Below are 18,450 nucleotides of genomic sequence, written 5' to 3' on the forward strand. Positions count from 1 at the left end.
AGATGTTACGAGGATTCAAACGATTCATAATTTTTTGTTAACCCGGACCTGGATTTTCAAGGCGGTTATTGCATGATACGTTTGGCTCTCAATTAGGAACATATTTTTCAAATATGAAGAAGATATACCGGGTGGTTCGTTTGATATGGCCTCAGAAAGATACGGGCAAAATTCATAAAACACCCTGTATCTCGGCTACGAAGACAGTAAGACCCAATAAATGGGGTATCTCCAGAACCGCTTTGGTGCCATCTATGCACCTGTGAAGTATTTCCGTTTCTCAATGAAACACCCTGTATTATAGACAGTTCTCGAGAAGATTTCAGTGAGTATTGATTTTGAGACATCCTAAAATAAACAACGATTCAAAACGATGTTGCTCATAGACAACTGAAGAAACATCGAATACGTTTATAAGAAAAACCGCAACAACTTTTTTTTAACCTACTCTGTGCTCGAAATACGCATCAGCACTTAAGGGTGTTCAATACCTTGTTCATACCACTGCTATTTCAGTGCTAATTTCAGTGCATTCCAATTCCAAAGTACAGGTCGGATTCATTTCATTTTTTGAGTGAACAATGACGTGATATAGTGAACTTGAAGATCCCGTCTCGATTTCCAAAAAAAAATCGATAGTATTCCGCAAATCGAACTTTGAAATTGAACACTTTCTTTAAATGACTATTCAGCTTCAGAGAGACTTCTCATTTCAAGTAACTCATCCACAAATGTTCAGTGATATTATGTGTTTTGAATTGGTGCAAAAATTTTTTTAAAATTGCTTGATTTGCTCTAATTGTAGATGATTTTCATATGGAATTATGCTTTTTGGAACGCCTCCCAAAGGTTTACGCCTTTTTGCAACATGAACGCCAATAGAATCTTGGACTGTATTTTATGGCTCGAGATGAATGACACTTTTATGATTTACGAGGGTAGGGTTTCTCTGATTGGCTAAAATTGTGTACATTACTAGTTTATGACAATATTGCACTGAAGAATAGGGAAAGGTAGAAAACTTGTTATGAAATCATTGTTAGAATTAGAAACGATACTGTTCCTAAAATATATATGCTAGCTGATTTTATTCGTAATGATGTCTGGAGAATTACATTTTGAGCGCTTAGTATCATAAAGAAAATTTCAAAAGTCATAAAGAAATTAAGATGAAAAAAAGGTATCTGGATTTTTGCCGAAATGTGGAAAATTATTAATATTTCAGAAATCTGACAAAAAATTCTCAAAAAAAAAAATTTCTTTTGAAAAACTCCCTATTCCCGAAACTCTATCTACAATATTTACCATTTAAATTTAACCCTGAAAATAGGCAATTCTTGATTAAGAAAATTTTCTCGTACTTCCTTCATTAATATTAACTTGAAAAAATTTATAGTAAAAATTTTTCGCTTCGTGAAGCCATTCTTGTATACATACCTCCTTGAAAATTTCATGTCATAAAAGTTTAAGAAATTGCAATATTTTTTTTAAATAATCTTTTTCGTTAACTCAACTCTCTTGATTTATTGCCCTAGAGAAAGAGAACAATATACATCTCTTTCAACTCGAAGAGTTGAACGTTAAATCGTTATTCCAAATTTGAATTTAAAGCAAAGAATTGTGAAAAATATTGAGAATTTTTCTACCTGCAGTAAAAGAAATATTACCAATTCAAAAGATGATTGAATCGAATATTACTTATCTTCACCTATAGCCAATAAGAGTATTGCTGATTCCTATGAGCAATTATTTATATGTATATTATATTTCCTTGAGATATAAACGAGTCCAACTCATTGTTACATTAAATCCTGTTCTGTCCTCACAATGTCAGAAAGAAGTATGGTCTAAAATTTCTCAATTTTCCTGATTCACATGGTAGAAGTTCATCCAAGTGTATGCCATATTTTATTCCATCATTGAATTAGGCAAATCGAAATGATAAATATAAAAAAGTATGTAAATTTCATTCTATTCAGTTCATAAAACGTATAAATAAATATCATGTGATATATAAGGTTGTTACATATAATGGATATTCCTCCTGGGGGTATATATCCCCCTTATCCCCCCCTAGGATACGCCACTGTATCTAAACTGAACTGAATTTCTAAAGTTTACAGAAACACAAATTTACTCTTTGCTGGGCTTCATCGAGAGTTGAGATTTTATTAGGGGCAATAAATACCAAACAGGCGGTTCTTCAAATTGAATGGGTGTGTCAGGTACAAATCTACCAAAAATTTTCGGGTAGCTCCATCTAGCGGAATTGCAGTTTCAGCGCAAAGTAGTCTACAACCTTAACGTTTACGTTACACACCTTGTATAAAGGCATGTAGGGGAGGAATGGCAACATATTCGGTCTGGAATAAGCGTAACAGCGTAATTGATGAATCGTGATTAGATTAGTTTCGATTCGGAACGTTGGATTTAATTAACTTGTTAGCTACAATTCAAGGCAGACCTTTTGTTTCACGCTGTTGGCAGCATTGCCGAGCATTCTTGGAATTGTTCCGCATCTGTGTCGATGGGTTAAGGCCACGTTCACCAAAAGGGAAACGTGTATTTCTTTATATGATAAATTGTAACGTTCCGAGTGAGGCACTTCTGATTGAAGAGAAGGATTTCCTGACTGGAGATGGGATTGATTGTTGAATTTTAGATTTGCAGTCGAAACTTCCTCCATGTTTTTGTTGGGCTTGGGTTTTCGATGGAAAATATGAAGTGTAAGAATTTTAGAATTCTAATATAAACAAAAATAAAACGTAACTGTACAGGGTATCCCACATTCGATGCAAACTGAAAGCATCTCGAGAACTAAAGGGTGTTTTTTTTAGAGCTATAGAACTTTAAATTGCAATAAAATGACGATGGATTATTCGATTGACATGCATTTCATTTATCCGCAAGATAATCTTGTGGCATTACATTTTGAATATGATTTCTGGCATACAACCGCCACGGCTGGGTCGGATGTAGTCCAATCTGGACGTCCAATTTTCGATGACTTTTTCAAACATTTGTGGCCGATGTTGTCTTCCAAATGGTCAAGGGTTTGTGGCTTATCCGCATAGACCAATGTCTTTACATAGCCCCACAGAAAATAGTCTAGCGATGTCAAATCACAAGATGTTGGAGGCCAATTCAAAGGTCCAAAACGTGAAATTAGGCGGTCACCAATCGTGTCTTTCAATAAATCGATTGTGACACGAGCTGTGTGACATGTTGCGCCGTCTTGTTGGAACCACAGCTCCTGGACATCATGGAGGTTCAATTCAGGAATGAAAAAGTTAGTAATCATGGCTCTATACCGATCACCATCGACTGTAACGTTCTGGCCATCATCGTTTTTGAAGAAGTACGTCCCAATGATTCCACCAGCCCATAAAGCGCACCAAACAGTCAGTTTTTCTGGATGTAACGGTGTTTCGACATACACTTGAGGATGAGCTTTACTCCGAATGCGGCAGTTTTGTTTGTTGACGTAGCTATTCAACCAGAAGTGCGCTTCATCGCTAAATAAAATATAATGGACGTAGTGCGCGATACGTATTGAAATATTAGTTGAAATAAAGAGGTTTCCGATACAAATTCGAATCAAAATTCGCCATCTATTTAGGAACCACCTGTAACTTTTTTCTCTTGCATATTAGGGTAGTAAAATCTAAAACATGGTTTAAGTAACAGTTCCTGAAAATTTCATCTTTTTGGAGTGAAGGGAAAAGAAATAGCTGAAAATTCAAGACGAAAAACAGTTTTTTGTGAATAACTCAAAAAATATCCACTTTAGGGCAAGGGTGTGATGCATACACTCACATTATTTTTTAACGTAGATTCAATATCTACCATAAAAAAATGGGGTTCTAATTTGAAAAAATTGATTTTTCACGATTTTGTCATCCCTAACTTTGAAAGCGATTTTTTCACCCCCTGTATCATGAATCGCGATTTCGATTTTTAAAGTGGATACATCAATCTTACATCTTGAAAAATCCTAAAAATGAAAATTTTCCATTCAAAAACCTCGAAGTTATTCTTGTTTCAGCGGAGCTCTATTTTCGATTTTTTTTTCGAATTTTCCCGCTCAGAGAGAATTTTCCAACCAAAACTGAAAAATGTTACATCAAAATAACTTGAAATTTTCTAAGGAATCTATTTCTGCAATAAAAAAATGGTGTTCTAATTTGAAAAACGGAAGTTGACGTCATTTCCGGAAAAACCGGAAGTGCTGATGCCTTGAAAATATTTTAGATTTCATCAGCATCGTGAAATACATATAAGTGCTGAAATTCATGAAAATACGTTCAGTAGTTTCCCGTATAAATATGGGTGAGGTTCCTCGTGAAAGACCCTGTATAGGTAGGTATAGTTCAATTCTGCACATGTCGAAATCAATTCAGGCAACTAGCTCATTAACGTCAGATTTTCCGTGCTAGAATAACGCCTCATAGCAATCTATATTGATTGAAACACGAATATGCGGGATTCCTATTTTGCTATAGAAATTTTGGCACTAAATATCTGGTACTTTGTATTTATGACTTTGGTAGTTAATATACTGGACTCTGAAACAGTAGTTCGGTGTTCCGTATCTCTTGTTAGGATAGATGTATCAAATCAATAGTATTTTAAGTATCGAGAACGGTAATTTCAATGAAGAGCCAATTTTTCTCCACTTTTCGCTTTCTACATGAAAAATGAGAGATACTTCAAACAAATCTCCACTTTTAAAATATTGACTATTTTTTGATACAATCAACATGAAATATGCATGCATTATTCTCCTCGAACGAATTTTCCTTATTTCGAATTGAACACCCTATATTATTGATTCATAATGAGCACAAAAGAAGGCTCTACAAATACAAATTACATGAAGAATATGATATGGTGAAATCCCCTGGTTTTCTTTAAAAGAGCAGTTTTTACGAAAAATGCTTATTCGCTGGAAACTATGCAAATTATAATGAACTGTATCAGGTGTCCCAAATTTGTTGTCTAGTTGTCCAGAATCCATTCGAGCCAGAAAAAAAAAATGAATGGCACATTTTCGATTTTTGAGAGAAATAATTTGGTGAAATCATTTGTTTCTTACTGCAATTAGTTTTGAAGTTATAATACACACTTGTACTTTTTAAAATTATTGCAAACTATAAAATTTCTACATATAACACTTTGAATGGCTTTTATTTATTATCATCATAGGCAGGTACTTTGTTGATTCGCCGAGTGCAACTGGAACTTTTAATGATTTTTTTAGTTTGATAACAAAATTATATATCATGTTATATATTTTTGAAAAGGAAAAAAAGCGTTATAGTTATAGAAATTTCTATGGTTTACATTTAAAAGAGCACTATTATGTATTTTAACTTCAAAACAGATGGTAATAAAAAATAAATGATTATACCATAGGGTTCTACTGAAAAAAGTGCCTATAGAGTGTTTTTGTTTTATGTTTGTAGCCTCAATAATACAGAAGTTATGAGAACTTTTCATTTCACGCCATTTTCCAATTTTCTCTTACAGCCTGAAAACATTTGAATTAATGATGTTGCGGTTTTCAACAAATTAATTCTCTCAAAAATAACCCGAAAATGTGCCATTTATTTTTTTCTAGCTCAAAAGGGATTCCCTCACTAGACAATGAATACACAAGTCGGGAAAAAAAAACAAAATTTAAATGATTTCAAACAACTATAAAATTCATGTACTGACACAACCCCGTATATAACTCGAAGGTTCAAGACTGTTTTAAGTTTTGTTCAGTTTTCCCGCATGCAAATACTTAATTAATCCCTCATCCGTGTTGAGCAGTGTATTTCATGCATACGCCCACAGGATTTTTGCAATGACGACTATTGTCACTTCGAAGCTAGTGACCCGAGTAAATTAATCAAGATTTATTTAATGTTCGATTATACCGAATCGACTGTATCGAGGATCATGTTGGATTTGGTTTAATTAATAGGAGAGCAAGAGAATGTGTGATGAAGCTCGGCTTCATAGCAACTAGGGTTAAATTGGCAGTAATAACCAATCGATCATCACACACCAGAACTAACGATCGTTGAGCTGTCATTATATAAGGATGGAGAGAGTAATCAGCACTATAATAAGGTTCTTTCGCAGAAAATAAATATATTCTTCAGAACTTTAATATCGACTTCAAAATCAAGGCATTCAAATCAATTTATTTTGTTCCTTTTCTTAAATGATGAGAAATAGTTTAAACTCGTTCAATTTACCAAGAAAATGTTTAGGTACTTTAGAAGACATTTATTTCGAACTAAAGGGTGTTTTGTTTAGAGCTATAGAACTTTAAATTGCAATAAAACAACGATGGATTATTCGATTGACATGAATTTTATTTATCCGCAAGATAATATTGTGGCTTTACATTTCAAATATGATTTCTGGCATATGACCGCCACGGCTGGCTCGGATGTAGTCCAATCTGGACGTCCAATTTTCGATGACTTTTTCCAACGTTTGTGGCCGTATATCGGCAATAACACGGCGAATGTTGTCTTCCAAATGGCCAAGGGTTTGTGCCTTATCCGCATTGACCAATGACTTTACATAGCCCCACAGAAAGTAGTCTAGCGGTGTTAAATCATAAGATCTTGGAGGCCAATTCACAGGTCCAAAACTTGAAATTAGGCGGTCACCAAACATGTCTTTCAATAAATTGATTGTGGCACGAGCTGTGTGACATGTTGCGCCGTCTTGTTGAAACCACAGCTCCTGGACATCATGGTTGTTCAATTCAGGAATGAAAAAGTCAGTAATTATGGCTCTATACCGATCACCATATTGACTGTAACGTTCTGGCCATCATCGTTTTTGAAGAAGTACGGACCAATGATTCCACCAGCCCATAAAGCGCACCAAACAGTCAGTTTTTCTGGATGTAACGGTGTTTCGACATACACTTGAGGATTAGCTTCACTCCAAATGCGGCAGTTTTGTTTGTTGACGTAGCCATTCAACCAGAAAAGCGCTTCATCGCTAAACAAAATAAAATGGACGTAGTGCGCGATACGTATTCCGCACAAAACCATCATTTTCGAAATGAAATTGCACTATTTGCAAGCGTTGTTCAGGCGTGAATCTATTCATGATGAATTGCCAAACCAAACTGAGAATAAATCACTTAACAGCTGTTAAATCGGTCGCCATCTTGAACAGAAATGCCAACTTAAAGTTATATACCTCGAAAAAAAAAACACCCGTTAGAACTAGTATTTAGAACTAATATCCTTGTTTTATTGGCTTTTATCTAGGTTATAATTATTATTTTAAATTCAACTACATGAATTTTTGTTCTTTAACCCTACCTATTGAGTATCCAGGACAGACTTTCCAATATGAGTGGTTCTTAGGCCAGTCAACCCAGGACATTTGCACACCATTTTTTCAGCTATTTCTACCTCCATTCCACAGAGCTTGCAAATCTCATCTGCTGACTTACCGAACAAAGGATATTTACACCGACAGAGGCCTGTGAGCAGTGCATCCATTTTATAAGCTTCCTTCAAGAGCTTCCTGGGATAGGTCGGTGAAAGCAGACCCTGAAAATCTCATCTTTTTCTTTCTCTTGTTTGGACATGGTCTTGTTTATAACTGTCTTGTTTATGTATTCTGTCTTAGTTGTGAAGCTAATGACCAGCTTCCATACCATCTTTTAGGTGGACTGTCAAGAGGTCTTTTGGATTTGGGTTTTTGATCTTTAGCCCATTTTGTCCATCTGTTTTCACTAATTCTGTCTCCGTGGTCTCTCCAACATCGTCTCCTCATTCAGCGAAACCGCACCACATCCTGTATCTGGAGTTCTTTTCTTATGTCTTTTTCCTTATCTGACCTCTTATGCTGATTTACCCATGCGGTATAAAAGATACTTGTACCGACAGTGGCCTATCAGCAGTCCCATAATTACTTAAGCTCAGCTCGAGGCAGCTTCGAGAGCTTTCTGGTATAGGTCGGTGGAAGCATCACAAATTTCTTTGCATGAGCAAGACCAGGAGTGATCCTCCAGAGGATAATACTTTTGCCCAACTCTAATTGTTGGACCGTTATCTTATATTGATCTTTTCCAAGCCCACATAAAGGCTCAGGGCCAACAGATGTTAGCATTGATGCTCTTTTCGTAGGTTCATCGGCTCTTTCATTTCTTTTAATGCCATAATGCCCTGGTACTCATAGTAGAGTTACTATATTGCCTCTAGTTAGTTGCTTTATGGGATTACGACATGTCAGCGGAGACTTCTGGCTCTTCCAGGGACCACAGCGTGGCCTGGCTGCCGTAGTGATATGAATATGTGCCTCCTTGAGGTTTCTTTGAAGACACTCTCGAGTGCACGTATAGACATTAGGTTTGTAAAATAGGGGTTTCACTTCCCAGGATTTTTAGAGATCCTCATTTCAGGTCTGTATATCCTAATACCTGTTACCCCTTTACCTCAGTTATATCAAAGATATCCAGGAGTACTGGCGAGCCCACTCATTCTTCAACAAGTGATAAAACTGTTGACTTTTGAAGGAACCAGACTTGGACTTTGAGAAGATGGCTGATGCTTCGTTGATTTCCGAATAGTTTCCTATGGCGCTCACAAGAAATTCTTTATGTTGTTGATATTCTTCATTACTGTCCCCTCATTCACACAATAACGAATTATGACCACTTCATTTTCTTTATCAATTGTTCTACTGCGAATAACTTAGAGTTTTGTGTAAACAAATTATTGATGAAATGGGCGATGTATTTTAGGAAAGGTAACAAATTTTCCACAATAATGAATTAACTAAGTTCTCATCATGAGCTGTTCAGTGATAACTCAATATTCATTCCCAGAGGGTTGTAAAACCGGCATTTCTCATGAATGAGAGATTGACTATTTCCATTTAATTTGACGTAAGCGGGGGCAGATGTAAAATGTTCGCTGGATATGATCCATGAATATTTTTCTCGTCGTTTGATGTTTCATTAAACTCATCAACCAGTTTCATGTGGAAGTAAATGGGTTGAAATGTTTATTGAGCAAATTGAGGTATGTGAAATTTCATGGAATTTCAGAATTTAGATTTGGTAAATTAAATTTACAGCCCTGCCAACAAATGGGTCCTTCATCTAGCATGGTGAACAGATTAGGTATATTTTATACAGTTCTGGCAAGTGGCTCAGGATTCAATATTAAGGTGTTATGAAGGAATGCCTAAAGTCAAACCGAGAGTGACTCTTCCCTTCCACAAACAGTGAAAGTCCAATTACAAACAAGGGGAGAGTCTGTAAATCCTCTACCTTTGCAAATCTTCAGTAAAATGTGTCGCCATCTGTATCATAATAGAAGCGGAGTTTCATTTCCATTTAACCCTTCGCAGAGTAAGAATTTTCATTCTGAAAAAATTGTGTTCGCGTGAACGAAACAATTAATATTATTAAATGATTTTTGAAATCTGGAAAAGCAGATGATGTAGTTGGGTGTATTTATATACTGGTAAAAAATTTGCGTCTGTTCAAACAGTTTCGAATATTTTTTATCGTTGCGAAAAACGTGCATTTACGTGTATAGTAAATGCTCTTATGACGATAAAGATAGCCGTCCTTCCTATTAAAAAATGCAACGAGTGTTTTTTTTAGCTGCATGAGAAGTTTCGATGGTTGTTCTTTATAGTTTGACAGTTGAGAATGTCAACCTCTGTTGACATTTTTGTTTAGTAAGGTTAGGAAATTCATCATGAATCTTTCAATGCCAGAACGACTCTTCCAAATTGTGGAAATTCCCTTTGAAAAATTATTTCTGTTCGCGAAGTTCATCGTTCATTTTAAAATCAACATATGTAACATGATTTGTGTCTGCATCTTGAAGATATTCTTGATTAAACATGTCAGCTTACGAGCCAAATTATCGTTATTCGCGTGAGGTTTTGATTTTCTGCTTCAATATGAAGAAATCTGCGGCTGAGACTCATCGAATGCTCTCAAATACCTATGGTGATGGCGTTATTAGTAAAAGAATGTGCCGATTGTGGTTTCAACACTTGGTGATGTTGACGTCGAAGGCCAGCATGGGCATGGGTGGCAGAGAGAAGGTTTTTGAAGACGCAGAATTGGAGGCATTACTTGAACAAGACTCGTGTCAAACGAAACAAGAATTGGTGGGATCTTTGGGAGTGACGCAACATATCATTTCAAAACGCCTGAAAGTCATGAGAATGATTCAGAAAAAAGAAAATTGGGTGCCGTACGGATTAAAGCCGAGAGATTTTGAACGGCGTTTGTTTGCTTGTGAACAGCTGTTTGCAAGGCAAAGTCAGAAGGGATTTCTGCATCGCAATGTGACTGGAGACGAAAAATGGGTTCATTACGATAATCCCAAGCGTCGAAAATCATGGGGATATATCGGCTATGCTTTCCCCTCGACGGCCAAACCGAATATTCATGGATCCAAAGTCAGGCACAATATTTGGAACCAGCTCGGCGTAGTGTATTATGAGTTGTTGAAACCGACTGAAACAATCACAGGCAACCGTTATCGAACGCAATTAATGCGTTTGAGCCATTAATTGAGAGACAAACAGTCGCAATACAACGAGAGACATAATATAGTGATTTTATAGCAAGACAATGCTCGACCCCATGTTGCGAAAGTCGTCGAGACATACTTGGAAACGTTGAAACGGGGAGTCCTATCCCACCCACCGTATTATCGGACCTCACTTGTTTCGATCAATGGCACACGGCCTGGCTGACCAGCACTTTCTGTCTTATGCAGAAGTAAAAATTGGATCTTTTCGTGGATCGCTTCAAAATATGAGCAGTTTCTTCAACGGGATTCGTACGCTGCCCAAAAGATGAGAGAAAGTAGTGGCCAGCGATGGACAATACTTCGAATCATAAAAGTGAAATCAGTTTTTTACGATAACGCCTCGAATTTCGGAAAAAAAACGGCGGAAACAAAGGTTGTACGCCTATGTAACTCCTCCGTCACTTTTTAATCATTTAAGTTATGCCTGAACAAACCTTATTTAAAGGAACTTTTACTTCATACAAAAAAAAATAGAATAGCTCACCTATTGCAGTCCTTCTGGCTCTCGCACCACGTCAAGTATGCCGTGAAGACCTCGCTGTCCAAATTTTCTCTACAATAATGCTGGCAGCGACTCTGCTCAGCGCAGTACTTATAGTAAGGTTGAAAAGTCTCGTGTAACATGGAGAATCCCTCCAACATGTTTTCTATACAGGCCGGATGCTTGTAACGACGCATGTCTCTGACCAGCGGATACAGCGTGTTCTTCCAGAATATTAGGTTAGCATCCAGTATTTCCGTGATGTTGGAGAAGAGCTTTTCCGTGTCGATTTCCTTGAGGAGATTCTTGGATTGGAGGTCCCGTAGGCAGGAGAGAAAAAGCTGAAAAAATATCAGAAAATTGATTTCGGGAGCAAATTTTTCAGAATGGCAAGTGACGGGCAAAGATATGAAATGGCAAAGTTGAAATAGGGAAAGAGTACATCAAAAACTTTGAATCAGCAATTTTAAAAACTTCGGGAGAATTGTCTATTCCATTTTTTACCAAATGAATGGACTATAAGTGATAAGGGATAGAAAAAGGCATGCAGATTATGTCAATAATTATCTTTTGCGAAATTATTTGAGATACTTTTGGTGGTTAGGCTTTGTTCATTCATGTATAAGTTCAAAATTTTCTCGAAGAAACAGCAATGCTTTTTAAAAAACAGAAGTACTATTACAGCGATGTATGAACTGGTCTGTGATATTGTTTATTCTTCGGAAAGTGATGGAGAGCACCTTTTGGACTTTTTTTCAGATTCATCTGAGGCGTAAATCATGTCTTCTGAAGAAGTTCTCTTTATATAGAATACGCGATTGTGAACTATTTTTGCTCAATATTTGTCCAATATAATTCAAACAATTTGCATCGATAATGGAGGATAGGTTTTTATGTCTGAAGATAAATATGTTAAAATAGGAGTTCCCCAGGGATGCTTCCCTGGGACCTTTAGTGTTTTTGATGTACATCAATGATCTGGACCTTTTGCTTTTTGTTGGCGATGCGAGATCTTGGTTTGACTATTGAGCAAACTCAAATAACTTTCAATTCACTGGTGCACTCAAAATGAATTACTTTTGAATGAGTCTAAAACTGATTGCGTGATATTTAAAACAATTCAGGGTGTCGAATATCCTTTTGCAATAATTCAAAATAATACCCAGGTAACATTTTCATTACCAATGAACTTCCTGGGAATTTCATTAGACTTAGATGTAATAATCATGTGAATCAGCTCAGAAAAAAAAGCTCAGTACTGTTTTGTACATGATAAGGGTATTGTCTCGAAGAGTGGACATCGAGTTATTAAAGACAATTTATTATGTTAACTTGGTTTCACTTCTGAGACTTGTCATTTGGTTGGAAGCAGCGATTTGAATAAATGATTAAGTCTGCAAAAATATAGTTTGAGACCAATATTTGGGCTAAGATATAGAGTCATGTAGAGGTCATTTCCATGCTCACACTTTTAAGAATATACGTTTTGAAAACCTCCAAATTTTTGCTGAACTGTTGAAAATAAACAGTACAGACGTAGATTTCCATAGCACTTTCTGAGGCATTCCTTAACACTTATTGAAGTTTTTGATTCTTGATGAATTTGTTACAATTTTTTATTATTTTCTTTTTCCATTTATATGTAATACATTGATTATAGAAATAAAGATGATGTTATGTCAAGTGTAAAAATATGTCTCTAAAATGAGGAAAAATTGGGTGCTATATACTTACATCTGTGACGACCGTCAACATTTTGATATACTGTATCTCCGTTTTTATCAACTCCCAAAGCACGGTCTGCTGTTGCTGCTGCTTCTCGGGGAGGTCTGAAACGAGAACAATTACAAAATAAAAACTGGGGGAAACGACAAGATGTCAAGTTCGGAGATATTTACTTCGTTCATTAGAGTCAAAGCGGGCGTAGGAATATGCCTCGGTGCCGTGTTTCTGAATATGCAATATTCCGTATTACGTTATCCTCGAGAACTCTGTCGGACACCGGAGTACTTCTTTAATTGGCACCATTTGTTTCCAGATTTACATTTTCCTGCAGCCAAAGCTGTAGTTATCGAAGGAGCGGAAATGTATAAATTTGCAGATTTGAGATAAACGAGGCCGATGCAGAGGGGTTTTGTCAAAGAGAAATTGATTGGCTCGGCCTTCGTTAAGCTCGGATGATTTGATGAGGTTTGAGCATGTTGCAGGCCCTCTGGAGGTTTTATGAATGAATTTGTGATGCAAAAAATTTGCACTTCAATGATTATATTTCAATAAAAGTTTTGGAGACGTTTCTTATAGATAGATATAAGGTGTGGTGAAAAGAAATCCATTATTTTTGCATGAAAAACAAGTCTTCTATTACCATAGTTAGAATGATCCCATTTAGGACAAATATGCGCCGTTTTGTTCAATAACTTGGTGCCATTTTGAAGACAATATCATTATGCCTCAAATTTGAGACAGTCGATTTTCACAATAAGCCTCTGTTGAAGAGAATTTTTCACCAGCAAAATTGTGTGCCATGGACAGGAACACTTGGTGCCAGGTCTGGACTATAAGGTCCTCCAAACCAAGCTCCTGGAGATTCTGCCGAGTCAGTATCGATGAATGTGGCGTGGCGTTGTCTTGATGGAACACAATTCCTCTCCTATTGGCCAATGCTGGCCTCCTACTTCCTTCAGACTGTCCAATTGTTGACATTACATATCCGAGTTGAAAGTTGTGCAGTAGAGAAGCAGCTCATAGTAGATAATTATCTGCCAATCCCACCAAACACAGAGAGAAACCTTTCTGGCCCTATATCCTAGCTAGGTCATCGTTTCCGCTGGCTCATCACATTTCGACCACGACCGTTTTCGCTTGACGTTGTCGTAAGAGATCCACTTTTCATCACCAGCTTCAAAAGTGAGTGGATTTTAGACGTTATACAAGTACTGTGAGACTGTTGCTCCGCATCACTGAATCTCTAGTAATTTGTATTTCATTACGGTGTACCTACAGTGTGAAATAGCGTTGATTCGATAACAAAGCTTTCTAGATTTTTATTAGCGAATTCATTCATTACGATTACTGGAAGATGAACGGTTTGGGATTCATTATGATGAATAAACAGGTAGACGAAAGGGTCGATGTTCATTTTGAGTTGAACCGTTCTAAGATCTAATTGATAGTTGAATTGATAGTTACAGTTTTGGGCAGAGGACTAAGCATTTGGTTACATAAATAATTAAGGTATGATGGAAACCTTACTTTTTGGAATGTTACCATGTTTCATGTCGATTTTGTTAAGTTTATTCCTAATTGGAGTTCATTGAACGATCCTTACATATACAGAGTGAGTTTTGAGAATTGAACTTCAAGAATCTTGTGATATGAGCGATATTATAGAGTTTTTACATTTTTTCAGATTTTTTCTTCTAAGGAATGAAAATCAATAACCATGTAAATTTTAGGTTTTTGAAATAATTAAGAAATACTGAATATTTTTCATGTAATGTTCTCTACACATACATTTATGAGTGATGTCTGTTGTCTGTATTTATGATATTTTGCCGAAGTTAAGGTGATACAGATGGCTGTGACTAATAATAATAACAACTTTTACGTTGTAATAAATTAGTATTGCAAAGTTTTGAAAATCGCATGGATTGTTGTATTGAAGTAAACGAATATTAAGAGCAACTTCTATAATCGTCTTAATTGTATGTTATTCAAATTTCCAAATTTTTTTACTACTAAAATGTAGACATAACTCTAACATGAAGCAAAAATTCAAAAATTATTCAAATTAAACCAGTTTGTGCAATCATAGCCATCTGAATAATATATCAACTCCGGCGAAATCATGACTTTTAGGTATAGGCAACATAACTTGAAAAATATTCATTATTTCTTAAGAGTTTCAAAAGGCTAAAAATCTACAGGGGATCCCTGATTAGAAATAACTAAGTTCATTATTATTCCGGGAAGGAAAGATCAAACATCAAATTAAATATCCCCTTAATGAAGGCCATACTACAAGATCCTCGTACTCCAAAATTCAAAAAAATCGTACGGTCTGTTTCCGACATAAATGAGGTGTTCCATACTGTATGAAACTTAATTGAGAGAATGTTTCCCAAATCCTTTTGAGGAGTATTTTTATTTTTAAATCCCTTACGAGCTGAAGAGAAAAAAAAATGGATCGTTTAACATTCGGTAATCTGGCTAGACTATAATACATATGCAGGGCCGGCGCGAGTAATTTTGGCGCCTGAAACAAATAATTTTTTGGCGCCCCTGCTGAAAATGTATGTATGACCTCTTTCATAACCACCCCCACAAAAAAAACAGCACCTGCTTCGATGATAATACTTAAATTTCTTCTTCAGATGAAGGATCTTGCAATCGTGAGTAAAATATAAAATTCTAGTGAATGAAGAATATTGAAAAACTTAATATACAGGGTGTTTCATTGGGAAACGGAAATACTTCACAGGTGCATAGGTGGCACCAAGGCGGTTCTGGAGATAAAAAGGAAAACCAATGTGAAAATGAATTACAAAGTGATCTTGAAATAATTATGGATTCAATATTTTTGATAATTTATTGTTAAAAGTTACTTCGAACCACTTTCAGGTATCCAAGTTCTCAAAAACTTCACTTTTACGTTGAAAATTTGTACAGTAAAACTGTCTGCTCGAAAATTTGAAGTACACGTCTCAATTTAGTTTTTAGTGGTGTTTCCGTATATTAAAACAGATTTTCAAAATTCCGATGAACAGGGTGTTGTTACGAGGATTCAAACGATTCGTAATTTTTTGTTAACCCGGACCTGGATTTTCAAGGCGGTTATTGCATGATACGTTTGGGCTCTCAATTAGGAACATATTTGCCAAATATGAAGAAAATATACCGGGTGGTTCGTTTGATTTGGCCTCAGAAAGAAACGGGCAAAATTCATAAAACACCCTGTATCTCGGCATAGTATAAGGAATTCCTTATACTATGACCTCGGCTACGAAGACAGTAAGACCCAATAAATGGGGTATCTCCAGAACCGCCTTGGTGCCACCTATGCAACTGTGAAGTATTTCCTTTTCCCAATGAAACACCCTGTATATACATAAAAATAATTAGAATTACAAATATATGTTCTGCTGAAAATATTTGGCATTTAACAGTAATTAGTTTCGACTGCAATATCGTAGGAATTTTCGAAAAACAACAAAAATTATTGTGATAAAGAGTCGATAACTTTTCTCTAGTCTATTGTAGGAGTTTTCTATATATTGAATGTTTAAATATCGGCTTCCAAATAATTCGAAGTCGAAGGAAGTGTTGTTTTTCGTCTTTGTGAATTACATAATGATTTTATTCCTCCTTCAATGAGGGAAATATGGAATTCTGACAAATGCAGCGGAGTAAATTTATGTTGTTTTAAAAAATCAAGAATGACGATGTATGAAAAGGCGTCCAGCAAACTATGCCGAATAACCGTCCCTAAAATAGAGGCACTAATATGATCGCTTCACTGTTTGACCCCTAACGTCGGCTCTGTACCTATGATATTTAAGATATATTCAATGAAAAATACTGCCTAACGGAAAAAGAATTTCTAGTGTTATAAATGGTTGCCAATCCCAGAAACGAACAAATGTCCGAATGAAATGATGAAATTTTAAGATAGAGAACAACGATCACATGAGGTCGTGGCCATAAATTAGCAAATCACTCGAGTAAAATCATTTATAGACAAACCCCCCAACGATTGAAACCAAAATACAAACACTAATCGCGCTAATCTTATTTCCTCTCTGATTCCCCTCATGTCTGTATCCACTCAACGCCGTCTCTTGGCGCACATGTAAATTGCTATCACAAATACCGGCAAATTACCTTTGTATTCAACTATATCCCTCCAGTCTTCCTCCAGCTTGTGCAGGGCGTCCAACGCTTCGTCGGTCCCTTGTTGGTAATACTGACTTTTGGGAATCCCCTGCTTCGAGTATTTGTCCAATTGCTCGATGAGACCCTCGTATTTGGAGTCCTGAAATAGAAATATTGTCGTTTAGGCGGTTAGTTGGAATGCCGGGGCTTGGAGAGTGTGGGCGGATGTTCTTCCTTTAATTAAATTTCGGCGAGGAAGATGCGTAGAATATTCATGACTTGTTTGGGGTGTTGCTGTCTCCGGTACAATTTTGGGGGCGGTTAAGTGAGACGAAGAAAATGACAAGAAATTAGTACGATAGTACAGGGAACAATAAGAGTGTCCAAATGTATGCATTTTGTGGATAAACAGTCGAAAACTTTAGTTTTGTGGTTAGATTCCATATTATTTATTTTTTACACTGCGCAAAAAAATTAACGCATATTATGGAAATCTCAAATTTATTCTACAACTGAAGGTGTTCTCAATGATAATTATTTTTATCAGAATTATGCATGCATATGTTATCCACTTTCATCGTTTTTCTTCAATACAGATGTTTTTTGCCAGCAGGAATAAAAAAAGATGAGATTATTAGATTTTGAATGTATTGGCTCCATTCTGAAATCAGTTGTTCTCGATCAATTCTAGTGATCAATAGTTTTTCTTTCGTTTGATTTTCTACACTCGATCGCCATGCAACGCGAAACACGCAATTTGAACCAAGAGGAATGTGCCCAAGCGGTAGTTTTGCGAGAAGAAGGGTGGACATACAAAAGAATTGCAAAAAGGTTTGGAGTTTCCCATACAAGTGTGTCCAGAATGTTGCAGCGATTCAGGGAGACAGGTATGAATGTCCGAAGACCAGGACAGGGTAGACCACGGGTAACAACTGCCATTCAAGAACGTTACTTGAGAGTTTCTTCGTTGAGACAACGGTTTGCAACCGCTCGCCTCCTTCAAAATCAGCTTGAGCAAACTCATGGGGTGCAAATTAGCACTCAGACAATAAGAAATCGCCTCAGACAGTATGATTTAAGGCCTTGTGTCGCGGCAAGAGGCCCAGCTCTTACCCCAGCCCATCGAAGGGCGCGTTCGGATTTTGCAAGAGAGCATATCCATTGGGAAGAGGCTGATTGGGGAAGAGTTCTCTTCACAGATGAGTCTAGATTCTGCCTCTACCATTGTGATCGACGTTCCCTAGTATACAGACGTCCACATGAAAGATATGCTCAGTACAATTTCCTGAATACTACTGGTTTAGGGAGAGGATCGATTATGGTATGGGGTGGAATATCTTTGACTGCTCGCACAGACCTAGTGGTCGTTGATAATGGAGCTATGAATGCTGATAGGTATATAAGGAACATTCTTGAAGAGCATGTAGTGCCATTTGCTCCATACATTGGTGAAAATTTCATTTTTATGGACGATAATGCCAGACCCCATCGTGCGCGCATCGTTTAGGA

At 36.6% G+C, this 18,450-nt stretch overlaps 1 protein-coding gene across 10 annotated transcripts in view; it reads right to left on the minus strand.

Moving 5' to 3' along the window:
* LOC123678563 (pleckstrin homology domain-containing family G member 5) overlaps nt 1-18,450 on the minus strand; it is a 363,969-nt gene that overhangs the window by 8,805 nt on the left and 336,714 nt on the right. For all 10 annotated transcript variants that reach the window (XM_045615665.1, XM_045615663.1, XM_045615664.1 and 7 more), the window contains 3 exons: nt 16,951-17,101; nt 12,805-12,899; nt 11,074-11,411 (listed from right to left, as the gene is read on the minus strand). In XM_045615665.1, coding sequence (XP_045471621.1) covers nt 11,074-11,411; nt 12,805-12,899; nt 16,951-17,101 — 584 coding nt within the window. The remainder of the gene's footprint in view (nt 1-11,073; nt 11,412-12,804; nt 12,900-16,950; nt 17,102-18,450) is intronic.

This window comes from Harmonia axyridis, chromosome 4 (genome assembly GCF_914767665.1).
Source record: "Harmonia axyridis chromosome 4, icHarAxyr1.1, whole genome shotgun sequence".
NCBI lineage: Eukaryota > Metazoa > Arthropoda > Insecta > Coleoptera > Coccinellidae > Harmonia > Harmonia axyridis.